Below are 10,812 nucleotides of genomic sequence, written 5' to 3' on the forward strand. Positions count from 1 at the left end.
AAGACTGCTTTGGTCCTCTTCTTCTGTGGCCTAACACGGCTGCATTATCAGGGTGAGTGATCTGAGAGCAGTCAACTGAGTTCACGATAGAGGCAGCTCCTGCTCCCCTTTCTCAGAGATCACATGGAGACTGACATGCCAAAAGGTCCCATCTGAGCAGGAGATCTAGGTCCTCTCCATGCATGGTCCTCCATCGGTCATCAGTCTCTGCACTGAAGGAACCCCTCGGCTATCTTAGTTTTGTTGGTCTCCTGTTTTTGTTTTTTTTTTTTTGTTTTTGTTTTTGTTTTTTTTAAAATATTTTTCAGTGCTTTAACAGTTTGTAGCACTCCTAGTCCCGTTTCATGCACAAGTTCTTTACAGCATTTTTTACCTCTGCATTTCTCAAGGTGTAGATCAAGGGATTTAACATTGGTTCTACAACAGTAAAGGACACAGCCATTGCTTTATCTATTGGAAATGTCACCACAGGCCTCATATATAAGAAAATACATGGCACAAAAAAACAACACAACCACTGTGAAATATGAACTACATGTAGAGAGGGCTTTGCGTCTCCCTTCAGAGCTATAAGACTTGATGGAGCAGAGGATGACCATGTAGGAAGCAATGAGAATAAGGAAAATGGACACACACATTACCCCACTGTTGAGAATGACTAAGAGATCCAAGATATGTGTATCCATGCAGGCCAGTTTCAGCAACGGAAACAAGTCACACATAAAGTGGTCAATGATATTTGGACCACAGAATGGTATTTGAAACATAAAGAGAAGCTGAATGGTAGCATGCATGGATCCCCCCATGCAAGCCCCCCCTACCATCAAGCAGCACACCTTAGGACTCATGATGGTCATGTAGTGCAGGGGCTTACAGATGGCCACATGGCGATCAAAGGCCATCACGATGAAAAGGATGATGCCCACACCACCGAAGAAATGCTCTGCAAATAGCTGTGTCATGCAACCTTCAAATGAGACAATCGTTTTCTCAGAAAGGGAGTCCATAATCAACTTTGGAGCAATGACAGAAGAGTAAGCAACATCCATGAGTGACAAAGATAAAAGGAAGAAGTACATGGGTGACCTCAGACTTGGGCTTCTGGTTATAGTTACCATAATGAGGAGATTTCAAAACACTGTGGCTATGTACATAATTAGAAACAAAGCAAATAATATTTGCTTCAACTCTGGATTTCTTGTAACCCCCCCAAAGAATAAACTGATCACATTGTTTTGATTCATTTTGATTCACCATTTTTGTGAGTGACAGAACATATAAAACTCTGAACTGGAGAATCTGCAAAAGAAATATTACTTTTAATGAGTCATCACATGTTGTTGAGTACATTTTTTTCTTTGCTCATACCTTCTTGACACATATTTTCTCCATCTATTTATACAAAAGCCAACAGCTAACAGTGAAAGTTTGATGATAATTTCAGTCATATCAAATTCACAGCAGTTTTTTTTCTTTTATTAACTATTTCTTTATGTCCTAGTACTTGATTCTTGTATGCTTTGGAAATTCTTCATTATTAAGTAAACACATATTCTTAGGACTATTACATAATTTAATTATGAGAAAACCTTGACCATTGGAGTATATCAGCAAACAGATGTTTTATAACTAGTTTAGCATACTATTGGTTTGATCTTTTGTCATTCTAACTTTAATACCTCTTGGTTCCTGTATCATTTATTTTTCACATAAAAAACACTATACCTATAAGACCTCTGAACATGTCAAAGGGTCTGCTTTCTGAACACCTGAAGATAGAACGTTAAGCTTCACTTAACATGCTACATGCACTTGGAAAATGTGTAAGTCCGCATCTACTCATGTATTATTAAACATTTACAGTGTTTTAGTTGAAGAGCTTTGAGAAAAAACAAACACTGAGGACTCTCCACTCATCAAAGACAACATTCTTATCATCCAAACATTTACCTTATAAAACTGGACTACTAATATCATTGCATTATTTCCAGTAATTGGTGGGTCTCTACTCTGTCTCATCAATTGAATTTCTCACAAAGTTGTTGTTTGTTTTTTGTTTGTTTGTTTGTTTATTTGTATTTTAGATGTTAGAAAATGAGGATTAAAAAGTTGGCAAGACAAGGGACAGGACAGGAACTTTCTGCAGGGGACCTCTGAAAGACCCCACTCACCAGGGTATTGAAGGAGATACTGAGACTCATAGCCAAACTATGGGCAGAGTGGTGGAAACCTTATGGAAGAAGAGGGAGATATAATGTCCTTGAGGGGACAGAAACTCTGCAAGGAGACCAATAGAGCCAAAAATCCTAGGACAAGGGGGTCCTGCAGAGACCAATACCCTAAACAACGACCATGCATGGACAAGACACCCTGTTTAGAGCAAGCCCATAGGCTGCTCAGTTTCCAAGAGCATTCCCTAGTAAGGGGTACAGAGGCTGTCTATGATATGAATTTAGTGGTTGGATCTTTGATCACCTCTCCCTAGCGGATGTAGCCTTACCAGGCCACAGAGGAAGATGATGCAGCCAGTCCTTATGAGACCTAATAGACTAGGGTCAAAAAAAAGGGGATGAGGTCCTCCGCTATCAAGGAACTAGGGAAGGGGAGAAGGAGAGAAGGAAGAGGATGGGTGAGACTGGGAGGAGATGAGGGAGGGGGCTACAGCTGGGACACAAAACTAATTGTAATAAATAAATAAATAAATAAATAAATAAATAAATAGATGTGGCAAGAGATGACACAGAATTCTTTTTTTTAATTTTTTATTTAACTTTTATTAATTACACTTTATTCAGTTTGCATCCACCCATAAGCCCCTCCCTCATCCCCTCCTGGTCCCACCCTCCCCCCTTTCTGCATGCATGCCCCTCCCCAAGTCCACTGATAGGGGAGATCCTTCTCTCCTTCTTTCTGATCTTAGTCTATCAGTTCTCATCAGAAGTGGCTGCATTGTCAGGGTTCTAGGTTATCTCCATGAATAGTCCATGGTTGGAGTATGAGTCTCTGGGAAGTTCCCTGTGTTCAAATTTTCTTGTTCTGTTGCTCTCCTTGTGGAGTTCCTGTCCTCTCGAGCTCTTACTATTTCCCACTTCTTACATAAAATTCCATTCACTCTGCCTGTCAGTTGGCCATCAGGCTCAGCATCTGCTTTGACAGTCTGCATGGCAGAGGCTTTCAAAGGCCCTCTGTGGCAGGTTCCAAGGTTGTTTCCTGGTTTCTTTTTCTTCTGATGTCCGTCCTCTTTGCCTTTCAGGATGGGGATTGGACATTTTAGTTAGGGTCCTCTCTTTTGCTTAGTTTGTTTAGATGTACAGATTTTAGTGTGTTTATTCTATGTTGTATGTTTTTATGAGTGAGTATATACCGTGTGTGTCTTTTTGCTTCTGGGACAACTCACTCAGGATGATCCTTTCCAGGTCCCATCATTTACCTGCAAATTTCATGATTTCCTTATTTTTCATTGCTGAGTAATACTCCATTGTATAGATGTACCACAATTTCTGCATCCATTCTTCAGTTGAGGGGCATCTGGGCTGTTTCCAGCTTCTGGCTATTACAAATAAGGCTGCTACAAACATGGTTGAGCAAATGTCCTTTTTGTGTACTTGAGCCTCTTTTGGATATATGCCTAGGAGTGGTATGGCTGGATCTTGAGGAAGTGCTATTCCTAGTTGTCTGAGAAAGCGCCAGATTGATTTCCAGAGTGGTTGTACAAGCTTACATTCCCACCAGCATGTGTTGTCACTTGAGGTTTTGATCTTGGCCATTCTGATGGGTATAAGGTGAAATCTCAGGGTTGTTTTGATTTGCATTTCCCTAATGGCTAATGAGGTTGAGCATTTCTTTAAGTGCTTCTCTGCCATTAGATATTCCTCTACAGAGAGTTCTCTGTTTAGCTCTGTTCCCCATTTTTTAAGTGGATTACTTGGTTTGCTGCTTTTCAGCTTCTTTAGTTCTTTATATATACTGGATATGAGTCCTCTGTAAGATAAAGGGTTGGTGATGATTTTTTCCCAATCTGTAGGCAGTAGCTTTGTTTTGATGATGGTGTACTTTGCTTTACAGAAGCTTTTCATTTTCATGAGGTCCCATTTATTGATTGTTGCTCTTAAAGCCTGTGCTGTTGGTGATCTGTTCAGGAAGTTCTCTCCTGTACCAATGAGTTCTAGGGTATTCCAAACTTTTTTTTTCTAGCCGATTTAATGTGTCTGGTTTGATGTTGAGGTCTTTGATCCACTTGGACTTCAGTTTTGTGCAGGGTGATAAGTATGGATCTATTTTCATTTTTCTACATGTAGACATCCAGTTGGACCAGCACCATTTGTTGAAGATGCTATCTTTTTTCCATTGTATGGTTTTGGCATCTTTGTCAAAAATCAGGTGGCCATAAGTGTGTGGGTTTGTTTCTGGTTCTTCTATTCGATTTGCTTGATCCACCATTCTGTTTCTATGCCAGAACCATGCAGTTTTTATAACTGTTCCTCTATAGTACAGCTTGAGATCAGGGATGGAGATACCTCCAGAAGATCTTTTATTGTAGAGGATTGTTTTAGCAATTCCGGGTTTCTTGTTATTCCATATGAAGTTGAGAATTTTTCTTTCCATGTCTGTAAAGAATTGTGTTGGCAATTTGATGGGAATTGCATTAAATCTGTAGATTGCTTTTGGTAAGATGGCCATTTTTACTATATTAATCCTGCCAAGCCATGAGCATGGGAGATCTTTCCATCTTCTCCTATCTTCTTCTAATTCTTTCTTCAGAGACTTGAAATTTTTTTCATACAAGTCTTTGACTTGCTTGGTTAGGGTTACACCAAGGTACTTTATGTCATTTGTGGCTATTGTGAAGGGTGCTGTTTCTCTAATTTCTTTCTCAGCCCTTTTGTCTTTTGTATACAGGAGGGTTACTGATTTTTTTTTTTTTTGAGTTAATTTTGTATCTGGCCACTTTGCTGAAGGTGTTTATCAGCTGTAGGAGTTCTCTGGTAGAGTTTTTGGGGTCACTCACGTATACTATCATATCATCTGCAAATAGTGATAATTTGACTTCTTCCTTTCCAATTTGTATCCCCTTGATCTCCTTCAACTGTCTTATTGCTCTAGCAAGGACTTCCAGCACTATGTTGAAGAGATATGGAGAGAGTGGGTAGCCTTGTCTTGTTCCTGATTTCAGTGGGATTGGTTTCAGTTTCTCTCTGTTCAGTTTGATGTTGGCTATAGGCTTGCTGTATATCGCCTTTACTATGTTTAGGTATGTGCCTTGTATCCCTGATCTCTCTAATACTTTAAACATGAATGGATGTTGGATTTTGTCAAATGCTCTTTCAGCATCTAGGGAGATTATCATGTGTTTTTTTTCTTTCAGTTTGTTAATTTGGTGGATCACATTGATGGATTTCCCTATATTGAACCACCCCTGCATACCTGGGATGAAGCCTACTTGGTCATAGTGGATGATATCTTTGATGTGTTCTTGTATTCGTTTGCCAGCATTTTGTTAAGTATTTTTACATCAATGTTCATAAGGGAGATTGGCCTGAAATTCTCTTTCTTTGTTGAGTCTTTGTGAGGTTTAGGTACCAAGGTGACTGTGTCTTCATAGAATGAGTTTGGTAATGTTCCTTCTGTTTCTATTTTGTGGAATAGTTTGAAGAGAATTGGAGTTAGCTCTTCTTTGAAGGTCTGATTGAATTCTGCGCTGAAGCCATCTGGTCCTGGGCTTTTATTGGATGGGAGATTTTTGATGACCCCTTCTATTTCTTTGGGGGATATAGGACTATTTAATTGATTTACCTGGTCCTGATTCAGCTTTGGTAAGTCAAATCGATCAAGAAAATTGTCCATTTCATTTAGATTTTTAAATTTTGTGGCATATAGACTTTTGAAGTAAGTCCTAATTATTGTTGGGATTTTCTCAGTGTCTGTAGTCATGTCCTCCTTTTCATTTATGATTTTGTTGATTTGGATGGTGTCTCTCTACCTTTTAGTCAGCTTGCCTAAGGGTTTGTCGATCTTGCTGATATTCTGAAAGTAAAAATTTGAGAAATTTCTCAAAAAATTGAGAAATTTCTTGGTTTCATTGATTCTTTGAATTGTTTTATTTGTTTCTAATTGATTGATTTCAGCCCTGAGTTTGATTATTTCCAGCCTTCTACTCCTTTTTGGTATGTCTGCTTCTTCTTTTTCTAAGGTTTTTAAGTGGGCCATTAAGTTGCTTGAATGAGCTGTCTTGAATTTCTTCTTGAAGGCACTTAGTGCTGTGAACTTTCCTCTTATCACTGCTTTCATTGTGTCCCACATGTTTGGGTATATTGTGTCTTCATTTTCATTGAGTTCTAGGAAGACTTTAATTTCTTTCTTTATTTCTTCCATGACTCAGCTGTCATTTAGTAACAAGTTGTTCAGTTTTCATGTGTGTGTAGGCTTTTTGCTATTTCTGTTGTTGTTGAAGTCCAACTTTATTCCATGGTGATCAGACAAGATACAAGGGATTATTTCAATCTTCTTGTATCTGTTGAGGCTTGCTTTGTGAACAACTATATGGTCTATTTTGGAGAAGGTTCCATGAGGTGCTGAGAAGAAGGTAAATTCTTTTGTGTTTGGGTGTAAGGTTCTGTGAATGTCTCTGAGGTCCATTTGATTCATGACCTCTGTCAGAGATATTTTTTCTTTGTTTAATTTCTGTTTTGTTGATCTGTCCTTTGTTGAGAGTGGGGTGTTGAAGTCTCCCACTATCAATGTGTGGGGATCTATATGTGGTTTAAATTTTATCAATGTTTCTTTAACAAATGTGGGTGCTCTTGTATTTGGGGCATAGATGTTGAGGATTGTGATGTCTTCCTATTGGAATTTTCGCTTGATGAGTATGAAGTGTCCTTCCCCATCTCTTTTGATTAATTTTGGTTGAAAGTCTATTTTATCAGATATTAGAATGGCTACTCCTGTTTGTTTCTTGGGTCCATTTGCTTGGAAAGTCGTCTTCCAAACTTTTACCTTCAGGTAACGTCTATCTTTGTGCCTTAGGTGTGTTTCTTGTATGCAACAGATTGCTGGGTTTTGTTTATGTAACCATTCTGTTAATCTGTGTCTCTTTAGTGGGGAGTTGAGTCCATTGATCTTGAGAGAGATTAATAACCAGTGGCTGTTAGATCCTTTGATTTTGATGTTGGCTGTGGTCATAAGGTTGTGTCCTTGGTTGCTTTTTGTTTTACTGTAATAAGGTTAGTCTTTTCCTGTGTTTTCTTGACAGAAGCTAATTTTCTTGGGTTGTATTTTCCCTTCCAATGTCTTCTGTAATGCTGGATTTGTTTGTAGGTATTGTTGAAATTTGTTTTTGTCATTGAATATCTTGTTTTCTCTGTCTATGAGGACTGAGAGTTTTGCAGAGTATAGTAGCCTGGGCTGACATCTGTGTTCTCTTAGGGTCTGCATATCCGTCCAGGCCCTTCTAGCATTCATAGTCTCTGTTAAAAAGTCAGTTGTGATTCTAATGGGTTTGCCATTATATATAACTTGGCCTTTTTCCCTTGCAGCTTTTAATATTTTTTCTTTGTTCTGTATACTTACTGTTTTGATTATTATGTGGTGGGAGGATTTTCTTTTCTGGCCAAATTTGTTGGGTGTGCTGTAGGTCTCATGCATTCTTATTGGCTTCTCCTTTAACTTGGGGAAATTTTCTTCAATGATTTTGTTGAGAATATTTTCTGGGCCTTCTAGAAGGGAGTCTTCTTTTTCCTCTATACCTATTATTCTTAGGTTTTGTCTTTTCATATTGTCTTGGATTTCTTGGACGGTGTGTGTCAGGAAATTTTTGGATTTAACATATTCTTTGACAGATACATCGATTTCTTCTATTGTATCTTCTACACCTGAGATTCTTTCTTCCATCTCTTGTAGTCTGTTGGTTATGCTTACCTCTGTAGTTCTTGTTTTCTTCCCTAAATTCTTCCTCTCCATTATTTCTTCCATTTGTGTTTTCTTTAATTTTTCCAGTTCTATCTTTAGGTCTTGATTTGTTTTGTTTACTTCCTTCACCTGTCTGATTGTATTTTCCTCTTTTTCTTTTATTTTATACCTTATGATCCCCCCTGCTGTGGGGTTTCACCCTGCCACTGACACCCAGTCCTTGCTTTTGGGACCAAAGTTCTGTTCGAGGTGGCGAGTAGAACCCACAGGCACAGACGCCCCCCTGTGGCTCTGCCTTTCTGGTCTTTGGGAGCCTGGGCCTCTGCCTAAACTGGGTAATTTTCCCGAGACCTTTTCAGGGTGTGGTATCAGCTGAGTGCTCTAAGATCAGACCAGCCGTTTCCCTCCCTGTGGGTTTGCACTTGACAGTGAAACTCAGTCTCTGGCACCTTGGGGCTCTGGGCCCACAGTTCTTTCTGAGGCGGCGAATCTGGTGTGCAGGCCGAGCTCTGTGCAGGTGCCTGGGTCATCGGCTCTGGCTCCGGGCTGGCTCCTGGGTGCCCTCGGAACCCGAGTCTTTTCCAGGGGATGTCTGGGTGACCTATGGTCGGTCCTAATCGTTTCCTGCTCCGTGGGGTTATCTCTCGACTGGAAAATCCAGTCTGTGATGCTGTGGGCCCACAGTTCAGTCTGGGACAGTAACCATATCACGCTGGCGTGTAGCTCTGGGCTGGTGACCAAGTGCCTGGCAGACTGGGATTTCTTCCACGGGTTAGCCGGGTGAGTTAAAGCTGATTGAATCCCCCACTGTGTGGTATCCTCTCACCTGGGAGACACAATCACTGCATTTTATTTCTGAGAGTTCTGCTTGCTGGTCACTGTGCCGATTCTGCTGTGCTGCTGCAGGACTCTCTCAGAATGAGAGTCCTCCCGGTGCTGCCATCTTGCCCCACCCTCGACTAGGCTCTGATATATTCTACTTAACCTTGGAGGTTCTGCCATATCCTTTTATTAGAATGATTCCATGATTTCTGCTTAATGGTCCTGCTTTGTATTCCTGTGTTATCTTCCTTCTGTCTATATCCTGTAACGTGAAATAAATCCTTCTCTCCCCACCTCAAAAAAGAAAAAGAGAATAAAGGAAAACAAGGTAAAGAGAACACTGCTTATCTTGGTAATGTATCAAGAACCACGCATTAGCATTTTCTTTCACTTATTCTGATAATCTCTTATAATTTCTGACAACTACTGAAATAGTGTCAAAACTTACAAAGTTTTAAAATGTTCCTTACTCAAGAAAATTGGTCACTAAATTATTTCTATCTCCACAAAAGTAACTGTTCTAAAATGTTTCAAATTTAGAAATATTTGTAGTAGTAGTTATTTTTCTAGCGTCAATACTGGGAAGTACCAATAACCTACATTTACAGTGGTCTTCCTTGATTACTAAGCATTAGAATAGCGACTCACTAGAATATTGAACTAGAAAGTGGCCTGAAGGGGCAGGGTTCTTTCTTATCTTTCTATCTAGGCATGGGTAAGATCAGTGTTCCAGACTCTATTACTATCATCCCCACAACTGAGGATAATTTTTAGATGTTTTGTTTTTTTAATAATCCTGCCTCTGAAATATCACATATTGCTACTGCTTATGTTTAGATATTATTTGTATTTATGTGTTAAATACAAAATAACTATGATTTTTTTTCAGATATTATCATGCCAGTTTTTAAGAGATATCTTATCTATTATATTTATATTTGGTCATTTGCTATGTTGTACTTAGATTGAAGATCAAAAGATTGCTTATCAATTCCTTTATGTCTTGGAGGATATTTATTGTTCATAGTACTGGGTTTAAGAAACACAGTTTGAGCTGGGCATCGTGGTATATAGCTTTAATCCCAGCACCAGGGAGGCAGAGGCAGCTGTATCTCTGTGAGTTTGAGGTCAGCCGTGTCTACAAAGAAATTTGCAGGACAGCCAGGACTATTACACAGAAAAGCTATGTCTCACAAAATACAAACAGACAAACAAACAAAAACATGGTTTTATATAAGCATATGCTATACTTTGAACATATTCTACTTCCAAATCCCTTGTTCTTTCTTTCTCCCCACTGCTCTTAATTCCATCCAGTTCTTTAAATAGGTTTGTGTTTACTTTCATTTTCTCATAAATTGGTCTTATGATGCTACATAAAGTCTAGATTCCCCCATGAGAGAAAGCATGTTTAGCTTTGACTGATTTAATAAGCTAAACATAATAATCTAGACTTCATGCATTTTCCTTTAAACAATGTAATGTTTTTCTTTGTGGATGAACAAAATACTAAATATGTTACATTTTAATTATGTATTTCTGTGTTAATAATTACCTATGCTGATTCCATGACCTGTCCTGCAGGTCACTGGAACAAGACCCTAAGAGAGCGGCTAGAATAATGTGGGATAAGATACGTGAAGAATGGAGACAAGACAGATTCCTGATCAAGTCTCATTTAATGAAGGCAAAGCGTACACTTAAATAGAAAAGAATCACAAGAATCTCCTCACAGTGTCAGTAACTGTGTCATATGGCAAGGTGTCTGAGAATTAACTCAAGGTTATACAAAAATTACTATCCGGCTCCCAGGCTTGCATGAAACTTGCTATCTGGTTCTCAGGAACAGAACACCCCTCTCCCATGGACCGCCAAGGGCAGTCCCGGGACTTTAGATAAACTCGTATCTGCCAAGGCCAGAAAGCAGATCCCATGTACCAGACTCCTAAAGTTTCCCACAGCAACAGCCTGTCATCTAATATATGGGAAAGTCCTAGCTGGAAGAGAAATAGAATCTATAAGCTTGGTTAGTGAAGAAAATGACAAAGACCTCTAAAATGGCTGAGCTAGAGTTAAACCAAAATA

At 39.2% G+C, this 10,812-nt stretch overlaps 1 protein-coding gene across 1 annotated transcript; it reads right to left on the reverse strand.

Moving 5' to 3' along the window:
• Positions 1-331: 331 nt before the first annotated feature.
• Positions 332-1,244, reverse strand: LOC132655330 (olfactory receptor 4C6-like). The gene is given in 2 exon segments (XM_060388322.1): positions 332-505; positions 507-1,244. Coding segments are annotated over 2 exon segments (912 nt in total).
• Between the last annotated feature and the right edge of the window lie 9,568 nt (positions 1,245-10,812).

This window comes from Meriones unguiculatus, chromosome 7 (assembly GCF_030254825.1).
Source record: "Meriones unguiculatus strain TT.TT164.6M chromosome 7, Bangor_MerUng_6.1, whole genome shotgun sequence".
NCBI lineage: Eukaryota > Metazoa > Chordata > Mammalia > Rodentia > Muridae > Meriones > Meriones unguiculatus.